This window comes from Uloborus diversus, chromosome 9 (assembly GCF_026930045.1).
Source record: "Uloborus diversus isolate 005 chromosome 9, Udiv.v.3.1, whole genome shotgun sequence".
NCBI classification, from domain to species: Eukaryota; Metazoa; Arthropoda; class Arachnida; order Araneae; family Uloboridae; genus Uloborus; species Uloborus diversus.
Window position 1 is genome coordinate 58,738,184 of NC_072739.1, and position 22,306 is coordinate 58,760,489.

Consider the following 22,306-nt stretch of genomic DNA (forward strand, 5'->3'; position numbering starts at 1 on the left):
AAGTCAGTGACTTACACATTAGAATTTTTTAAAACAAAACTAAGCTTTCTTACTGTGAAATTTTACTTCAATTTAGAGAGAAAAGAATCTACTTAAGGTACAGAAAAAATTTCATAATTGTATCTTTAATAGATTTTCAGAAAATGAACCTGGGCAAATTAACATTGACGGTTCGGTATAGGGGGTACCGACTCCCATTAAGGGGTAAACTCAAAGCTGGGCTAACACCCAGGGGGACCTTATTTGGCACAATGCACCACGTTACGCTAAAAAGTGGGGTGAGGTACATAAAAGTACCTTTGTGAAGCAAAGTAAATATATAAATATTAAACGCTAAAAAAAAGTATAAATTAAAAAAAATGCATGCAAATGTTTCAAAGTTACATGGAGCATTTTTTGCAATTCAAAAACATTTGAGTTGGGAAATGAATGAATTAGAATTCGTAAGCAATATTGGCAAATTGATTCTTTGTTAACCAAGATAAAATTTTAAAAAGAGCATTATTTTTAATTAGAAAAACCAGTAAAGGATCACTAAATGGTATTTAGACAAAACGAGGAAAATAAATATACATTTCTCGTTTTTTTTCCGTAAATAAACAAATTTTTTCTCTCCTCTCTTTCTCGCTCATCCCCCCCCCCCCCCGCCATCAATAAATAAATTTTTCTCTCTCTTTTCCTCTCTCGTATACAGTGGATTATCTCTATTTGAACATTTAACATTCTGAACACAATTTGGTCGTCTCCCTAAATAATGAACACCCCATAATCTGAACACTTTTGTTTGGTCCCGTGAGTGTTCAGAATAGAGAGTGTTGCGTAATAAATAAATAAATAAATAAAATTTCTCCCTCACACTCTTTTCCATTTGTCCCTTTTGTATGCCACCCCTCCTGTTTGTATTAATGTCGATCAATCCGTAAAAATATTCAAAAAATAAAAATGTCTGTTTTTTGAAATAATTAGTTCAATTTGAGTGATATTATGATAGCAAAGTACTCAAGTCACTGAGGAATGCTGATCAGGGTATTTTGCCTCACTATATAATGATGAGTGCTAGAAGCATGTTACAGGGATTTTCTGAAAAATATTTTTGAAAGTCCACTGATCTTTTTTTAAATAGACGCTCTAAAAAAATCATTAAACGTGAACTTTTACATTTCTTGTCGCTTTATTTACTGTTTTTAACTTACTATCATTACTGATTCAAGTTGGTGCAAGCTTGTTTAGTAGTTTTTAGTTGTTGAATTCGTAGTAGTGGAATGTGGGCAAAGTGAAAGAGCGGGACAAAGTTAAATGGTGAAAAATAATACAGACAAGTTAAAACAAACTTGATACTCATATTTAATGTTATGTTGTAAGTCAAAAATTATTTTTTTACTATAACATGATAAAGTTCTTATTTATAGGATTTTAAATATTGATTGAGGCCACCTAATAATCGGTGGAGTCTTAATTTAGTTAATAGTAAGCTTATTTGTATTTTGAATAAATTTTACAATTTGTTATGTGCTTGCAGAGAAAAGTGAAATAGTTTATTTCGTTTTCCCACTCAATAATTTACTAAATCACTTACATTTTCATTTATTAATTAATTCATTTACATTCTTTCATTTAGTAATTCACTCATGTATTCATTCATTCACTTCTTTTCTTATTGATTCATTCTTTTACCTGCTCATTTATTTTTCTTCGTAAGTTAATTAATTGTTTGTTAAATATTCGTTTGATGTTTCAGTATCTTTTCATTTATTCATTCAACTTTTTTGTTTACTGATTCATTTGATCAAATTTTTTTTTATAATCGAACAGAAAGTATTTTATTAGAAAAATATTTCATTTTTCACTTTACCCCATTAAAAAAAATGAAAAATTTTCACTTATTTTTGAAGGCGCAAATTTACTGTCGAAAATAAAAAATACTGTTCAATGCAAGATTTCATATTAAATACAATGATCTTTCTTTATGTACTGCAATTTTCAAAATAGATTTCCAATTGTTCATTTTGAAAAAGTCATCTTAACTATTTCACTTTGCCCCACATTCCCCTATATTTCTACCACAGAGTAAACTGTTTCCACAAATAATTTACTTCTAACCCAGGTAATTCTGCTGAATTACAATGAGAGAACTTCGGCAAATAACGTAATCATATTCTGATCACTGTAGATATCTTAAAATAATTAATAAAGCTCTAAAATTTACCTTTGTCACAATCAATAAGTTAAATGTTTCTATTTTTTAAAACACCTATCGCAGAAAAAAACAAGCTGATGTGTGCATCACATGACTTCCTTTTACTCCAATTTAATGTCATTTCCCCATTATTGGCAATTTTAATGTGATTCAATTGTTTACTCTCTAAATATCGCCAACAGTGGCCAAATTGAAACCAAATATAAGATTAAAAAAAAAAAATCGCCAAATTTGTCGTTAAATTGGCGAAAAAACTTGGCAACCAAAAAAACTGGCGATATATTGCCAAGTGTCTGACAAATTATAACACCAGCTCAGTTTACATCGAAATTAAAAACGATTTCCCCCCAAAAAAGGGCAAAAGACCCGCTTAGGAACATCCGAATGCAACCAAAAGGGAAGGTGCACAACTAAGCCCCACTAGGAGTCTACGTACCAAATTTCAACTTCCTAGGACATAACGTTTTTGAGTTATGCGAGGTACATACACACATGCGCACATACATACGTACATACGGACGTCACGAGAAAATTCGTTGTAATTAACTCGGGGATTGTCAAAATGGATATTTCGGGTGTCTGCAGGTTCCTAGGCATATATCCAAGTGTGGACGGGTCGAAAAAAAAACTCAACATTCATTCGGGGGTGAAAAAAATTAAAATTAAGGCCGATTTTTAAGTGAATTTTTTTTCGCGAATAACTTTCTTTTTTGTAAAAGGAAGTAAAAACAAAAGAGAGAGAGAGAGAGAGTTGGTTTATTGAGCTGCCTTCTGACGTCACAAGACAATTGTTACGTCAAATAATTTACTCACAATGGAAGGAAAGTTGGCAGTAAACGACAACAAACCAGTTCAGAAGTTTCGTGTCTTCGTTTAGTCGCAATTCTTACGCTAATAATGTAACACAGTTGTGACATACGTATACTATTTATTTGCAGCACGAACACATAAATTTTACATCCATACAGTATAACGATGTTGCATTAATACTCACGTATTAATGCAACATCGAAGACGAAGGAGTAGTAGCAACAAAGAAAAGTAGAAGTGACTAACAGTACGGTTTTGAGCATAATAAATAAATGCAGACGATAAATAATAAAAAACAATAAATATGAATATGAAATAAGATATTCAACAAGAAACAAATGAAAATGCTTTCCCCATTGCTGTAGATATTTTGGAATTATTATTTTAAAAAAAATTCATCTCTACTTCTATCTCTCGTTTTATTTTTTTTTATTTTTCTTTTTGCATCGTTTAAGCAAATGAAAGAAGTGAAGTTAACAGTCATCTTGTTCAGTGGAGAGACCGTGTAATATTAAAGCGGATAACTTGAAATAATATATTTTATTAATTGTATTATCATTTCATAAATTATAACTAACATTTTTTACCATCATTTTATCATCATAACTAACATTTTTCAAACTTACTATTCGCAATTCAAAACAACTAGAAGAGATGTTGCAGACTCTAGCTAATCACTGTTGAAAAAGCAAAAGGTAAAAAAAAAAAAAGAGTCATCCACTTACGTAGGGGGTTGCTTCGGAGTAACACAAACCCGCGATGCAAGTCATCAGGGATTCTTTCCACCGATTATCTTTTTCAATATTTTAATATGGAATGACTTCTTTAAATTATAAATAGTAGTTTATAGACCGATAGATACAGAGTCGTGTCCAAGGGGAGGGTTTTAGGGGTTAAACCCCTCCCATTGGTGAAAAATAATAAACCAAATGAAGAAAAGTGCAAATTTGCCTTAAAACTAACTTGAATGTTGAAGTTTGTGCACGGCATTTTTTTTATTATTATTATTTTTTTACCATCCCCTTTTAAGTTTCCTAGAAATTTAGAAATGCCTTCTCTTTATCGACTAAAATCATATTTTGGAGAGATATCTTTTTTCAGAGAGTAAACTATTGAATCACATTAAAATTGCCAATAATGGGAAAATGACATTAAATTGGAGTAAAAGGAAGTCATGTGATGCACATATCAGCTCGTTTGCAAAAGGAAGTAAAAAGAACTATTTATTGGATTTTTTCGAATTGTAGCCTATGTCACTCAGTAAGAAAGCACTTTTCATATAGTGAAGGAATTTTTCAAATAGGTGCAGTGGTTCCAGAGATTACCTCGAACATATAAACACACAAAAATCCGCCCTCTCTCTTTATAATATTAGTATAGATTAAAGCAAAAAAATACAAAGTTTTCTAACAAATCTAAATAGTACCGTTTCTCGAAGATACTTTATCATTTATTGTTCAGCTGCAGCGGTGTCAGTGTGACGCTCCAAAATCTCCATATTGTTTGTTAAATTAGTAGTTCTATACTTTATTGTATGTTCTATGCAGGATTTGTATGTTTAATCAAAACAAACACCGAATATTTGTCGCATTTACAATTCCGTTCTTGCAGCAATCATAATTTACAATTATTATTTAAGTGCGTATATATTTTTTGAACCCTTGTGGCTCAGTGGTAGACTTCCACGCCACAGGTCCGGGTTCTATCCCAATGTGTTGACTTAGCCGTTCATCCCTTTGGTGGGTCGATAAAATGAGTACCAAGCGCGCTTGGGAACTAAATCTTGGAGGTTACGCGTTAGGCTGACCACCTAACCGGAACATCTGCGTAGCACCCCAGAGCCCTTGGTCAGGAAGACTGAGTAGGGTAGACTGACAGTAGGCCTTAGTCCCCATGGGCTAACGTGCCACTGGGTTTGGTTTGGTATATATCTTTTAACTCTACAAATTTTATCCCGGTTAAATGGGGGCCGATAAATGACATTTCACCGAAAAAAATACAATAACAGATATGGTAATATTACTTAAAGCGAAATCTTCTAGGAATTAGACTCCCCGTTTTGTCCCTCATTGTGACCATCAAACAGAAATGAATAATTTTTTGTCACACCGTTGTGTTTTCCTGAAAATGCAGAAATGAATGAAAAATTATTGAATCCAAAACCCCTCCCTTTATGAAATCCTGAACACGGGCCTGGATAGATAAGTATTCGTTTCATGTGAGCTATAAAATTTCACTTGAAAAGTTTTCTTTTTTTTTTGGTTCGTTTAGTTAGACAGTACGTCACATCAAAGCGAAAAAGCGAGAGACTGTTGGTAAATCGGATAACTTTTTTTTTTATGATACCGTAATTTAAAAACCTACGTAATAAGCATCAATAAACTGTAGCTGATAAGTTTTCTTAAAATACGGTGACTCCTAAAAGTTTTACGACGAGTTTCAGCTGTGAAACATTAAATAGAAATTAAACGGTCAAAGCTCACATTTTTAGATCTTCTCTCACGCATATTACTTATCTTGAAGTTCGAGTTTCAACAGAAGCTGTCTAAAAGTGTGTTTTAAGTCTTATATCGCATATACAAATCGTGTTCCAGTACTGGAAAGTGTATGAAATTAATAAATTTTCCAGTACCAGAGATCGACAACGAGAATTAATTGAGTCCCGATTCTGAGTCGTAAACAATTTTCTCTGAAAGAGTAATTTATAAACATAATGGAGTTTCAATGCTTCCTCGCACCAAATCACCCATGATATGCGTGAGTAATAACAATAAGGGGTTGGTGCTGCTCTTCCTCGCCAGGTTTTCAAAATTAAAGGCCTAAGAATGCACTTTTATGCTTCATTTGGTTACATTAGGGAATGAGATGGGTTCGAGGGCTTTTCTCGAAAATGTTAGTTCTATGAAGTTCTGTAAACTTTCAAACTCTCTACAGGTGATTCTAGGGAAAAGATGTGACTCTGCATTATCTTAAAAACGTGCTTTAAAAGCTATCTTAGGCGATGCTCGACGAGGGGGACGAGCCGTTGGGGGGGGGGGGGGGGTTCCCAACCAGAAGTTGTTTGAAAAAGAAGGACCAAAATGCTATTTTAGGCTGTATTTGTCCAATAAAGGGATGAGAGGACGGGAAAGTGCCTATCTTTATAATTTTTTAAAAATTCATACCCTAAAACTATAATTTTAAGTAATTTTTGTCAATATTAGGTAGGTTCCTGCGAATCGTAGGTTTCTCACAAAAATGTTTCGAAATTAAAAGCCTAAAAAACGCAGTTTTTGGCTCTCTTTGATGTTTTCTAAGGGGTCCCCCTACGCACTGGTGCAACAAATAGGTATGCAAAAACACTAATTCAAAACCACAGCACATGGGCTTCACAATAACAGTGCTAAAACAAGTTCTCCAGCTCACAGCTGACTGTCAAACTGGAGTCCCTAAATACAGTTGCTATTTATGTCTGCAAAAGATTCATCAACAAGTTTCCAGGACATTCTAGCATTTTCCATTCAGGAATATTCTGCCACATTTTAGTGCTTACAGTTACACGTTTATTATTAGCTTTGAAATATTATTTATGTGCAAGGTTCGAACTGTCGGCAAATGAAGCTTGGCGACAATTTGCGATTTCTCGCCAAGTTTAGCACCAAAAATATTGCCAACTTGGCGATATCTCTTAAATTTCTCGCCAATGCCATAAACGCTATGTTAAATGCTGTATAGCACGCAAAGTCAATATTGGTAAAGTTTCATAAACCAACCGTGTTAATTTTGAGCGAAAATTAATGGAATAAACGTTAAGTTTAGCAAGATTACAACAAATTAAGCACATAAAACAAGCAAAAAAATATCATTTACAAAATTTGATACAATATATTCTTTTATTTTCAGATCGGCAGCTATGCAGGATTGCTCATCATTGTGATATGTCAAACTATGGAATTTTTCATCTTCCCCAACATTTTCGCTAACGTACCTTGGCAACTCTATTTTTCCGTCGTCATTCTTCCTTTCCTTGGCTTCTCCCTCGGTTATACGTCGGCATGGCTGTGTCGTCAGAAGCCTCAAGTTAGAAGAACGATATCTATCGAGAGCGGAGTCCAAAATGTCGGAACGGCACTTACTGTAGCTTCGTTATCGTTTCCATTCCACGTATGTATAAAAACCACCCCCAGAGTGAAATTACCCGGATGAAAGGTGTCATTTGGGTGTCTGCCCCTGGTGACACCCAAAAGTGGTTTAAGACTTGATGAAATGTATAAGTACTTCAAACCTGAAAATTTCCTTAATATATTTTCGATCATATTTAATATGTCAAACATTATGAATTTTTATCTGTAATTGTATGTACATCGTGCTCTTACATGTTTGTTCAAAAAGTCACTTGTATGTTTTTTGTTTTTTTTTTATAATTTAATGTTCTATCAGACTCACTCACACACACACACACACACACACACACACACACACACACACACACACACACACACACACAAATAAAAAAGGTCACCTTTCGAAGTAGTCAGAATGTCTGAAGCCAAGGTTTCATAAATTCTTGATTTTCTTTTTTAAAGTATTTTAACCTGTTACCATAAATTATGCCTTATCTTAAAGATTAATAGATCGATGTATCTTTCAATTATATATGTTTTCTTCTGCCGGGGAATTCTATCTTGTCATCACCTATTCCATCACTATAAGAATCAACTGATTGCACTCGAATCTCACATTTGAAGGTTTTAATGTCATTTCGTAACGTTCTGCCAGTTGCAAGCTTCAGAAATACGAGTCGATCCATAAAAAGAACGTAAATGTTTGCTGTGTATCCCGAGAAAACCTCCAGGAAGACCTATCGACTTCTTCATTGTCATGTGGCAGGTCTTTCCATTCCCCTCTGGGAGATAAATCTCCCACGATCATTGGTTGTTACTGGTTTTATTATATCTACTCGAGTATACAGGTCATTACTCGCGAACAAAAAGCAACAAATCGTATTGTAACTCCATTAAAAAAATTAAAAAAAGAAAAAAAAAAAAAACGAGGCGTGATGTTATCTCACGTGACAACAAAACAATAACCTATTTCATGTTGACGATTGGGAATCAATCCTGTGATATCTCTACTTCTCTAAATTGCTATCCGTTTCCTTTTTATTCTAAATTTCATTAAAAGAAGGTGGCACCTATAGTTATATCACGTGACATTGAGACAAATATTTGTGATTGGGTATCAATCATGTCCTCTATAAAACCATCTGCTTTAAGTTGCTATCATCTTCCATTGCTCCAAACTGCAGGGAAATATTCCGATGTCACGTTGTCACGTCATGTCACGTGACAATGAAACGAAAATCAATTTCATGTTCGCGATTGGGATTCAATAGTGTGATTTCTCCATTGAATGTCTGCTCTATGTTGCTATCTTCCAACATTTCTCTTAAGATGCTATTGTGGGACGTGCAAGCAGTGCTTAATCAAGTATTATGAATGATTTCCCTTGCAACACGAAGCAAAAAGCATTCAGTTCTACGCATAAATTGAAAAAATACAAAGCCCCTGTTGTGATTTCTGGCATATTTGAAGTGACGTACGCCCTTGACTAGTAACGATCATTTTGAAGCGATTGCTTATGCTCTGTTTGCATCGCGACTGCGGCAAATCAACAATAGTATTAAGAAATCGTGGGCTTGATGTTCCACGATGTTTCTCGCTGAATCCTTCTTTTGAGACCTGCTGTGAATAGTGAAGGGCATCTGCCTATTACTCCACGCATTCATTGCGTGCAAAAGGTCTAAAATGAAGTCATACTGTGAATTGCATGGCGAAAGAATGTTAGATTAAACTTTCTCAACGTTGATGTTGTTAACTTTAAGCAATAACACTACTAATGTTTTTTAATTAACCTCTTTAAAATGTTCATTACTAAAAATTAGGCATGAGCAATGTTCTTCTTTTAAGAAACGTCAGTTCATTTTTTTTACCCGTGCATTGAACTCGTTCGTTTGAACGACTTCGTCCCTTTAAAAATGTTGCCAGGTGATCTCTCTGTGAAAGTTACTCACACAAATTGAAATTATTTCATAGGATCAGTAATATTTTCTTAAGTAAAAGCAACTGAAGTTACCTTAAAGTAAGAATATATGTCAATAAAAATTCAATCAAAAATATTTTATGTAGGTTTTAGATGTATAAAGCATCAGTACAATTTCAATTTACAAACCGCCTTTCGCGCAAAAGAACGACAGTTTGTTTTTTTAGGAAATCATACTGCAGCGTTCATTTTAAGGAATCAGTCTTTCAGACTTGTTCGTTCATAAACTACCCATCACCAATCCCTAATAAAAACATTAGTTATTGCGGAATTTTCAGCTCATTTCTATTTAGCTTCGCATATGAAATATAAGTTTCATACTGAACTGAACACTGTTCTGAAGATCTGTATCCCATAATTCAAAATATGTGACTGACATCCGCAGAAAGAAAGCAGAGATAATGCAGAATGTCACAAGCTTCTGAATCCCTTTGTATATGTGCTAGAAATGGGGGATCCCATCAATTGAAATTTTAAGATACTATGTGATTTTATTATGCTGATGCGTATGGTATATAAGACATTCCCTGTAAGATTTTCATGTTGAAAATTATTTTTAATAACTTAAGTGGTTTTCACATTTACGGAAGAAACAACATACTAGTCTTTGACTTTTACCCAGGGCCCCCAGCTTTGTTTTATAAACGGTGTACATAAAACCGTTTATAATGTTTATGAAACCTTAAACGTTATGTGTGCTAAAAACCAATCTAATCTATCTCAACTAATAAAAACTAATTGTTTAATAATATCTAACTTCGTGCTGTAGGTAGTTGAACTCAGAGGCTGATGCAACTCTATCAGAATTCGATCGAAACGAATACGATCAATTGCATCAATCGCGCAGACAGGAATTTCCTTTGCCCCACCCAGAAGGAAATTTCTCGCTACGTTTCTGGTTGATGGAATTTGATCGAATCGATTAAGACAGTGTTAAATAAGAACCTTAGTAAAATAACAGTGAATAACATCGTATTTTTCCTGTTGCAGAACCTGGAAAAAGTGCTGCTGTTCCCTTGGCTCTATGCGTTTTCCATGACTGGCGTGTGCGTCATTATTTCAGCCTTCTACCAGTTATACGTTCGCCAATGTTCGTTGTCTAAATCTGTGGAAACCCTTCCAGGTAAGTCACGATGGAGCTTGAAAAACCGAATAAATTGTTAAAGTTAACTTGACTGTCGTGTGCAAGTAAAGGGCAGTAACTGCAAGTTTCCATTTTCCAGTTTTGTCACCGATTGTACGTTAGCTTTATTTTGCATAGCGGTACCCGCACATCTTTGCCTGAAGTAGAAAATTAAAAGGTCAATAGTTTCCCCTGTATATTTACAAATAATGGATGGTGAATTTCTCGCCAATATGCTATGTTAATTTGCTCGTCCATGTTATGGTAATTTACTCGTCTATGTTATGGTAATTTGCTCGTCCATGTTATGGTAATCGTTCGGTACAGAAGATTTAAATCCACGAACGGTGGTAAAAATAAAATCATGGAGAAAGAACAAAATTGAATGGCTTCGAGGTGCTCACCCCTATGCTATGAACTAATTCTGTGCCAAATTTCATGAAAATCGGCTGAACGGTCTAGGTGTTATGCGTGCAACAGAGATATAGAGACAGACTTTAAGCCTTATTATTAGTAAAAAAGCTTGCTTATTTGGTTTCCACTGACAAAAAAAAAAAAAAAAAAAAAAAAAAAAAAGCTCGAAAAAACATCTACTTCCAACCTAACCCCATTGTTAGTATTGAACCCAAAACGCGTTTCTTCAAATATCTCGAAAACTCATTTTTGCAGATACTGCCGTTTACCTGCCAACGGCAGTCGAATACTAAATACGTAATGACAAAGGTAAAAACATAATAAGCTTAAACGCATCACTAGGTGGTCCAAAATTAAAGGAAATAATAAAAAGTAAGAATATTTGTCTCCGCATTACTGCCCTTGTTCCAATTTGCAAAGCAAAGTACAAAAATTCTGATGAATTGGAGGTTGTTTAGGGGTTACACTAAACTGAAAATGAAATGAATTGAAACTCTCACGTTTTGATTGTAAACAGCTCTTACAGTTCATGTTCACTCATTAAAGTTCTCCGACTATCCGGATGTAATCGTAACGTTTATAAATCTTATATTGGGTTGTTCGGAAAGTAATTTCGTTTTTTTCCCGATTGGATTTCATTGAATTTTGCAACACCAAAATTCACACTTACGCCGTATAAACGTTACATATCTTGAAAGCTTATGTCGCAAGGTTTGCTTGTAAAAGTGACCATTTTAATCTACGCAGTATTTTTTGGTTGGAATATGAAGAGTGAAAGCAGAATTTTCAGCGTATTTTACTTTTCGCTATCGAAGAGGTAAAACTTCTGTTCAAGAAATTAAAAAAAAAAAAGCCGATGTACACGGGGAGAAGGCGTACTGACAGTACACCAGTACTGTTCACAAAAATTTTATTCGGCAATTTAGATGTTGAAAAGACACTTTGTTCTGGAAAGTCAGTTGAAGCTAATAAAGACACAATGAAGAAAATGATTGTTGCAAAACGGTGAATTACAACACCAGTAATCGATAAAAGATTATTATTATTTTTTTTTTAATTGAACAGTTTATGACTATTTGAAAGGCATAGGCCATGAAATACTGTCGGGAAAAAAACGAAATTACTTTCCGAACAACCCAATATTATGCACTTGTTTATCCAGCACCTTTTTCCCGATTTCACCGGTGCTGTAGGGTAAACGGTCATGCGTATTGGCACCAAACTTGGATCATTTGCATTAGATGTCACTCTTCTTATATGCAAAACTTCGCGATTGTACATTTCTTCTTTTCTTGGGGCGCTATTTTCAATGTTACTTAGTGTATATTCGTTTCCTTAAAAATTTCAATCCCAGAAGGAATTCCCGAAGAACTACAAAATTAAATATAATTACTCGAAACAAATTTCCGATAGTTGAAGATGCAGAGTTTTCATACATTGTTTAGTGCTGTCAGACGGCGTAAAAGCTCATTCACCTTGAAAAACCAAACGCGTCCAAGCGTTGTGTCTCAGTTCAAATACTTTCTTTGGATTTTGTTTCCCAATTATTGAAAACGTTTATGTAAGCTGTTTACACTTTATTTAGTACTAAACGGTGCACTAACATATTAAACCTGACGTTCTACGATTATGAATTTAGTATGCATGGGACTATGAATTTAACAATTATCTGCTGAGACAAAAATTTATGTACATAATAGAAAACAACTAATAAATGATTCTACAAATGCATGAACTACGTATAGCAGTTGCAGTCTACGCTTGACCGATAAGAAGGTGTGGTCTCAATTTAAATTTTTAATTTGTGAAATTCATTGTTGTAAATAGCCACTAAATGAAAGATAAACATGCCAATGTTGAATGCACATTGCTTTTTTACTTCCTTTTACTTGGTAAAGGAAGTATTGTGTTCGCGAAAACATGCCACAGAATGAATATTGAGTTTTTAGAAGGGTTTGTTTTGAAGGGGATCTTTTACACCTTTCTGGGGGGGGGGGAACCATTGTTAATTTCAATGCAAACTCAAGTGGTGTTATAATTTGGTAAACACTTGGCGATATATTGCCAAGCTTTTGATCGTTTTGATCGATCAAAAGTGTTGCAAGCAACTTGACGACAAATTTGGCGGCTTTTTAAATTTTTTTCAAAAATCTGGTTTTAATTTGGCCATTATTGGCTCTGTTTTTTTTTTCTTTTTTTCTTTTTTTTTTTTTTTTTAAGAGTTAACTATTGAATCATATTAAAATTGCCAACATTGGAAGTTTAATCTGTGTAAAGCTTTTTTTTGGGGGGGGGGGGGGGAGGGGGGGGGGGTGAAAATATTTAAAGTGTTTCTTTGGTCACTCCAAGTCCAAGGCACTATTACCATTAAATTAGCGTAAAAGGAAGTCATGTGATGCACACATCAGCTCGTTTTATTTTCCATGCGCAATGACGAATTGCTTACTTACCTAATCTTGCCGCTTTTGATGTTCCTGTGATTTTCAGGATTACCATGACGACAAGAATAAGTTTAGCTCGTTGTTTTTCATATTTATTTAGGTAGACTAATTTTTAACGTCATGGTTACAAATCGCCTGCGTTCACATTCAACTGCGTCAACTCAAACGGATTTTACGTTAAAAAACGGTTTATTTTCTTCGTGTAAAACCACGTTTTTCATGAAAAAATATCTACATAGATGCACTTAAGAACAAAATTTCATCCAAATTCAACATTTCGAGATTACCTATTCCCATCATTTAAGATTTGTAAGAAATAAAAAGACTATAACGGTATACGCTATAAATATAATCTTTGTGATAAATATAAGAGTGCAACTTGCCCATAATATCAATATCTTTATTACCGCATCCTAATCGCCATTTCGTTTTTTATGGATATGCCTCGCATTAGCTAATCTAGAAAATCACCAATGATAGCATGACAGGTGCAAATTTCTTCTCCCGTTCCATTCTATTCCATTTGTAGAAACAAGAAACCCAACGAGTAGGATCCTATAGCAATTTGTGATTGCACAAACATAATTTGTTTTAGAGACGTCAAAATTCAAATGAATGCCAAGGGTTGAATGCTGATTATTTTTTTATAATTTTTCTTTATATGCTAATGTGGCAGACAAGCGCAAAATAATTTTATTAAATATTCTTTTTTTTTTTTTTTTGTTTTGTTTTTTTGTTTATTTGTGTAAACTACATTAAAGTGAGCAGCAGGTTCTTGCGCATAAATTATTCTTTAAATTACATTTTATATTTAGTGGAATGGCAACGGGGATGATTGGAAACGATACGAAAGCTGGTTGTGAATATTTGTTTTGAGTGAAATTTGATGGAGTGCCGTGTTGGGCTTTCCGTCAGTGTACTTTTAAGTGTAAATCCTCATATAAATAATAGCCGATGATCATGTAACCTGCGTATTTCTACAATGAAACTCGCGCCGTATCATGATAATTTGATAATATGTTTTGGTAATGTTTGACATCCAGGGAAAGGCTTTATCGTGAGAAGGCTGAACTCGATCCGGTAACTTAACTGTTTTACTGATAAGACTGTCATTTCAGGGGAATAAAGAAACGAAAAAACTGTCAACAGTGAACGTTACCTACTGGAGTTTAGGGTTAATCCACTGGAGTTAGGGTTAAAATTTCAACTATCAAAATATCACCAAACAGGCAATGGCTTCGTTCAAATGTAGAAGCAATTTTCACCCGTCATACCTTGACGGGCGATTTTCTAGTTAATAAATAAATACTTGGGAAGAGTTCTCTCACGACTTTTCGTTGTGTCTCGAGCTTTTTGCACTGATGAATAGCCTGCATTGTAGCCATGACATAGCTATCTGCTGTATTGTTTCGATAATTTGTGCTTTATTTACGTTGCTTTTTCACTTCAATCATTTTTTAGCACAAAGCTTATTTAATCATTTTTCATTTTAACTTGTGAAGAGATTTCTTAAAAATTGAGACGTTTTTTTCAAGCACGGGGGAAAATTTAAATATTTTCTGTCATCTTTTCTTGCAAATGAGATTCATCTTTATACATTTATGCGGACGATGCAGCATTTTACTATATTTTCATCATGTTGTTATTTATGCTTCAGTAATCTCATTGTTTCGTTTTCGTTCTGAACAATCCTTCTACCTTTATCCTACTGAGGTAGCGAAGCATTTTTAAACTGGTGAAAAATGTGTTTCACGTTTCATTTCTCATTCACGTATATCAACTTCCATTGCAACCACATGCTCATTTCTAGAAAGTAAAGAAATCAAAAGCAGACTCGCAGAAAATAACAACGGTTTTTTTTTTGTCTTTCCACTTCAATTGCAAACTATTTTATACAGAACTTTGACTGGAAATATTTACAGGATAATATTTTTTATTTTTGCTTTTCTTCTTTTTTTATAAAAGCAAGCAAAGAAAGTTTGATTTTTTTTCTTCATTGTAATTATGGAAAGACATATAGGGAGTTTTCCAATGTATTAATCAAGTTTTTTCATAGTATTAGTGAGTTAAAAAAGAAGAAAAAGAAAAGGAAAAATCACAAAGGCAATTATAAAGACAACTTGAAAATCAGAGACATTACTTTTTCTTTTGTAACCCTTTTCCTTCTTTAAATTAATTTTGGCCCATGATTTTTTTTTGTCTATTTTATTCTCTTGTTGTAACTTTAGCGTATTTAATGGGTACTGACATTAGTTAAATTATTTTATAATAAAAAAATGAATTAAAATATTTGTACATTGCGCAATAGATTTTAGTGAATGTAGTAACTGGTTGCATGATGTATAGAAGTTTAAAAATTTGAAATGAAATTGAGATTGCAAACTATTAATGAGCAAATCAAGTAGCACATGTATATCTGGCCTAATAATGAAGCTTAAATAAAACGTTTCACAAAGTTTCGCAACTATATTTCGCACTATTTTCCATACTGTTTCTGAGATTTTTCAGTTGAGATTATTAACTAATGTAAAAGTGGACTTCACGAACCAGTACTATAAGTTTCGTTCATACTCTAGTTACTATCATACTATCATTACTATAGATAGTCAGCGGTAACCCAATTTCGGAAAAGTCAAAAAGGACTTGCGAGACACAGTAGGGAAGATAAACTTCAAACGTGTTAAAACTTTTCATCATGTACAAAATACTATGAAGCATTTTTTCTTCTAAATTCTAGCATCTCAAAAAGGTTTACGTTTAACAACCCTATGAGAGAATCTATCTTCTATATAAACCAATATTATGCATTTTATTTTACTTACTTATATATATAATTTTCATATTTGATAGAATATTATTTTTCGAGTAAGAAAAGTTTTTCTTGAACTTATGAAGTTCTCCCAGAATTCTTCGCTAACCTGTGCCGACCTGCCGGACTCTAGCGGTTGAGGATCGCTGACATAAAGAACTAACACACAGTTTTTCTTTTCCTTTTTTTCCTTTTTGACGTTTTGCGATATGAATACGATCTGCAGTGCATTGTGCATAGAAGCAGAAAGAGAACCGGATCCCACCCGATATTTTATAATTAGAACAGTAATTAAGTGTAGTGTGATTTTATGGTCACACTTGACAACTTATTTCTTGCATTTGAGCAAGTGTTAGAAAATTTGAAATATTTACAAAATTTGATAGTTTATGAATGTACGAAAATGTAGGGCAACTGATTTTTAAAACAAAAAAAGCAATTCATCAAACCGTCTATTTAAAAGAAAGAGACACAATTTTTACTTTAACTTTCATTTCAAAAGATAAGGTCTTCTTCTGCATTTACAATCTTGTAAGGATGTAGTAGTTAAATAAGAAACGATTCTAATTAGAAATAGTGGCGCTATCTAGTGACAAAGTGTAAAGTTAAATGGATACTTTATACACAATGCATCTTGTGGAGAGCAAGTCGAGGCCATTGGTCCAGGCGGCAGCCCGAGTGCTTCTGGGGGCTGTAAATGAGCCCCCCCCCTTTTTTTGTATAGGGAGCGGGGTTTTCGAAACTCAATGAAAAAACTTGAAAGAAAAAAAGGGATGACAGTTTCAAGCTTTGGAAAATCTAATATCCGGCATTGCTTTACCGAGTTTAAGACCAACAATCTTCTAGCTTTTCTTCTCGTGGATTCTTCAGAACTACAATATTTTGTTTAGGAATCACGTACTATTTTTTCACACGCACACATACACAATGTTTATTGGGTTTATTAGAGCGTTCGAACAACCTACGATACTGCTTTGCCGAGTTCAGACAAACAGTCTTCCAACCTGTCGCCACTTGGAGCATTTTGAAATAAGAAATTTTCTTTTGAGAAATCAAGTACAAATTTTGCCACATCTTAAAAACAAGCGATAATAAGAATAATCATATAAAGTAAGAAAATAACTTAAAATGGTGGCGGCATCTAATGTCATAAAGTGAAACTAAAGCAAGTACAGGTTAACAACTTTGCTTATTGAGTTTAGACCAGTTGTCATCAAACTTGTCTTCTCATGGGCGCCAGGAAAGGTCACTGCGACCTCCCAAAAATTTTCTTACTTGGTAACTTTTGCTTGACAATTCGCAAATTCGGAAAAAAAAATTTTTTTAATTAATTTTTTTTTTTAAATGATGCTTAAGTCTCTTCTCATCCTCTCTCTCGGATTTTTCATTGTAGCAGGTTTTGCCAAATTAGCAAAAATAATATTTTATTTAATAAGCAGTTCATGTGAAAAACCTTTTAACGCGATAACTCGGCAGAAAAGACAACCAAAAGATGTCCTAGAACATACTACTTATAACTCTTGTAATTTCCCCTTCTTCGATCCTTGATACACGTGTGTGTATTTATTTGAAAGTTTTATGCTTTATTAAAATTAATTTAATTGTTGTTTTCAGCACACAGCAATTATTTTATATCTTATTACTGTTATTTGGAGAAACATTCCCTATTTATTGTTCGTTATATATTTAGTTTAAAACCCCCAGGTCAACTACAGTAGCGTCGTATTGCTGAAATTAGGAACTGCGTAGCTTTAACAATTCTGCTAGTTTAGGAATCCCCCAAATGTAATGTGAGTGTTTTAAAAGTTCCGTGGCTTATTGATAGCTGAATATGTTCAAAGTAATCGCAATATTTTATCATCTTTTTTTTTTTAAAACTATTCACAAAATTTACCCTACTTTGTATATATTTTTTAATTGTATTAATTTTCCTGCGTTAAAATTTCTGCACAGTCAAAGATCTCCGTAGTCCTCACCATTGTTTCCTATTATTTTCCGTTTTGCGATATTATAACTAAAATCCTTACCCCAATTTCCTTCACTTCTGGGGAAGATACAACTGCAGGAGACCGGTCGATCTCGAGACTGTACTCAATCCATCGCAACAACATTCTGGAACATTTTATTTTTTGTCTGGGGGAAAATATATATATATATATATATATATATATATATATATATATATATATATATATATATATATATATATTTATTTATTTATTTGTTTATTTATTTATTTATTTTTTGTAGAAGAAAAATAAAAGAACAAAACTTTATAATCAAAAGTTATTTAAATATTTTTCAAAACTTTTTATCATCGCTGAGAGTTCTTTAAAATTCAACATCTTTCAATTTTTAAGAAAAGAAATCTTTTTGCCTTTTTTTCTTGAAAGATGTACATTAAAGTTTCTAGTGATTTGCAAATAAAACTTGGTATGAATGTTTTACAAATTTTTAAAGTAGGAAAACATTATTTTGAACGGGATTTCACCAGTGACACTACGAGAGAAAGCATCAGCTATCCTCCCTCTTCTCAAAGTCAATCTTGGTGTTAGTCAAACTTTTAAATTAAATCGACTGTTAGTTTAGGCTGCCTGTAGCTGATATATAACATGTCCTATAGTTGAACTGATCTCCATTCAGTAGTGTTTCTGGCAGTTCTAAATTTACTTCTTTTTCTTTTTATTTTTGCAGCCGACTGCAACGTAAGTGCTGTGCGATATGCAGAAGAAGGCGGAAAAGCTAATGGAGCTTACATTGGTGATTCGACAAAAATGTGATACATCATATGGATTAGCGCATCAAGTAAGACTCTCCTGTTACTTGTTTTTTAATATTTTTAATCCTTTCCTGACTCTATGAATCTAATTACAATTACTGAATTTGCCACAATTGGATAATTCATCGGTAAAAAGCGCATCAATTGTTGCACAAAACACATTACAAAGATTGCAAACATGTTTATCCTTGTTTTTATTGCTTGAACTTCATGCAGAAGATGAACTCTACTTCTATATAAAGCAATTAAATTTTGAAGATTTTCAGGAAATCAAAAATTTAAATATAGTAGAACTATATACCATATACTATATACTGTATACTATACTATATGCTATATACTATATACTATACAGTAGAACTATATACTATATTTAAATATAGTAGGAAAATTTTAAATTTAGTAAAACTTCAACTACCCAAATCGATTGGGATCTCTTTCGGATAGTGAAAAAGTCGGATAATTGGATTTAATTAGTTAATCTGTTTTGATTAATCACTCTACGTGTTGAAAAGGGGAAAATACTATTTTTAAAGAAAAAAAGCTTTTAATTAATTAAATGAAAATTCAACCCTTTTTACATGTTAAATGTACCTACAAGGGTTATACATCAGAAGCGAATAATAGAACTGCACTGTGAGACGGTGACTCATCATTCCAATAATGTTTACGCTGCGCTCCTTCTAGTTTTATATACTAATCTTTTTTAAAACTCTCTTTTTATTCTGAAATTTCGAAATACGTTCGGATAATCTGCAATTCGGATAGTTGGAGTTCTACTGCAATATCTTTTTTCTCAGTAACGGACTTATCTCATAAGATTAGAGGAAAAACTCTCAGATTATACACTATTAGTTCAGAGCATTTTATGTAACTTTTCCCAAGTCTTGGTATCCTTAGAAAAGTTGGAATTTTCTCACGGCATTCTAAGGCATCATTTTTTGAGTGTATGTTTGTATGATATAGAGATAGATAGATAAACATTATGCTTACACATTTGTGTTATTTTGTAGAAAAAAGCGAAAAATATGGAGGTATAGGGTTTCCATTTTTTAATTGCTTATTGAAATGCTTTTCAAAGCTCCTAAGATAGAGAAACAGTAACACTCTTATTTACAATTATTTTTATTGAAATAAAATTTGAAACAGGGTAAGATTTTATGAGTAATCATTTTATCTTTTTATGCCATTAACAACAACGATTTGATACCATGAACACTTTGAGGAACCTCCTTTGAGTACTCACTTGGGGAATTCGAGATTTTGAGTATAAAATTCAACCGGAAAACTGTTTTACGTTAGTTTAATATTTGAGAAAAAGCTAGTTAGAGTTAGTTTTATGTAGAACGATGATTTTTTTTCAACGATCCTTCCCTCTCCCCCCCCCCCCTCTCTAACACACACACAAATAGATAAACCTCTGTTTTCACAGGTAAGTAAAATTATTTTGATATTGAAATTGTTCAACCTGTTGGATACAATCACATCCCTTCTCACGATATTTTCGGAGGAAAGTTACTAATACTGCTTGAAGAATTTTGTTCCGCAAAGGCATTTACCTCTGTAAATACAGAATATCATTTAAAAGCGCGTGTTTTATTATTTTAGCCTTGAGACAAAAATAGACAACTTTCAATTTTAACACCTGAAAATAATTTATTTTCTGGATTGGGCGGAAAAAAAACATGGCAAACCTAATGCTCTTTATATTGCAAGTTGTGCTGTAGTTGTAGAAAAATATTTAGAGCGAGGCACACACACACACATTTCATTGTGTACATATCATAGTTAACGAATTTGTGTAAGGCTAAAAAATGCTAGCTTAGATTACTTAGTTCGTCTTTAATCCCAAAAGTAGACATTAATTTTCTTAACATATGGTTTCCATCTAATTAACATTAAATTTGTTATTTTTACAATAATAAACCAAATATTTTGGGAAATTGCGTCTCTCCCCCCCCCCCCCCCTTCCCCAACTACAGCACTTGTTGTATGAAAAGATTCATTGAAATAGGCACTTAAAACTATATTGATGGAGCCAAATTAACCAGTATGGAAAATGTTCCTTAGATACAAATGTATTGTGTTTTTTGTACATTGTTGACTGAAAGTAACGAATCTGTAATTTTATTCCTTTAAATGATTAATTTTGTGGCAGCATTATTCATCTTTTCTCTACTTCATAGATGTTTATTTATTGAAAGAAATGTTGCGATACCACCGAGAAAGAGGAAGCATCAATATGACCGAGCAAAAGGACAGTTGTCTCCGAAAGAATGGAACAAAATCTTGCTAGTGATATCAGCAGAAGACCATGAAGGAACTGGGTGATCGATTTAAAAGAGGATCTGTTTTTCGTAATTATTATTGCTGATAGATTTGCCGTGCGGAGCATTCGTGCCCGGACACACTCCAAGCATAGTCAGTGATTAGTTCACAAAGCGTGTCGTTAAATCGTAATTGAATTCAAAACAAAATAGTAAACGCATCAAATCGATATTGATTCATCTTCGATGTTTCTCAATAAGTTATCTAACATAAATGTTATAACGTCAATCTCCCGATTTCGTGTTTTTTTACATTTTCTCGTGTTTTTATGAGTCGCCTTTTTTTTCTGTTTTGAAAATTTATGAAGGAAAACACAAAAATTTCCTACTGTTTTTATTTCCAACATCAATCATCAAAACGTTTCACTTACTTCTCAATAGATTGCGTCCGTTCATTTAAGTCGATCGAGGGAGTTCAAAAGTACGGATTTTTCCAAGTGAAATGTTTCAAAAAACTGCCAAAAGCGTAATTGTTTATTTTTCGCCGATAGCGCCGATTAAATGAAATATCTTCAAGGGGAAAAAACATGGCTATAAGTAACATTGCATCTCTATATCTGCTTCATCCCCGATCATTCAACAGGATGGAGAAATTCACCCTCACTCAAAGTAGACTCTAATCATTATACTTCAACTCTAAAATAGTTTTGCCACATTCACATTAGTTACATTAAAAGTTATAACGAAAAACACCGACGGATAATCTTTTTAATCGATCACCCGTCAGAAATATCAGAACAAAAACAAAGAATCTTTGCCATAAAAGCAAAGATGGATTTCATATTTTCTCCTACATCATGCGGAGAAACATTGTATATTTTCATTTGGTTTATTTCTTTTTATATATTTAGTACTTTGTGTAGAGAAAATATTTTCTTTTGTACTCTAAAAATAAAAAATGACCAATTTTTAATTTTTTAATGTTTGTATTTGTTTCATTCTCAAACTCAACACTCTTCATGACAGTAATATTGGAGCAAAAGCCATCCACATTGACTTCCAGAACCATTAAATGGCATTTCATTTTGAGCCATTTTTAACATTAACAATTCAGTTAGATGGATAAGACCTGCTAAAAAAGTTTATTTCTACGAGCAAAAAGTAACCATAATTGTCATTTTATGACTTCCATAATCATAAGATGACAGTTCAGTTTTGAACCATGTTTAGCATGTCAATTCACTTGGATGAGACATGTTTAAGGGCTATCTTGACGAGTAAAAAGTATGAGCAATTATCATTTTATTACTTCGAGAATCACAAGAAAACCACTTCAAATTTGCATCATGTCTAACAACTCAATTAATTGGTATGAGACCGACTTT

At 33.2% G+C, this 22,306-nt stretch overlaps 1 protein-coding gene across 1 annotated transcript in view; it reads left to right on the plus strand.

Moving 5' to 3' along the window:
* LOC129230240 (ileal sodium/bile acid cotransporter-like) overlaps positions 1-21,880 on the plus strand; it is a 76,768-nt gene extending 54,888 nt beyond the window's left edge. Inside the window, exons 4-7 of the mRNA XM_054864641.1 lie at positions 6,890-7,150; positions 10,079-10,211; positions 18,570-18,680; positions 20,841-21,880. Coding sequence (XP_054720616.1) covers positions 6,890-7,150; positions 10,079-10,211; positions 18,570-18,655 — 480 coding nt within the window. The 3' untranslated portion in view covers positions 18,656-18,680; positions 20,841-21,880. The remainder of the gene's footprint in view (positions 1-6,889; positions 7,151-10,078; positions 10,212-18,569; positions 18,681-20,840) is intronic.
* The last annotated feature ends 426 nt before the right edge of the window (positions 21,881-22,306 follow it).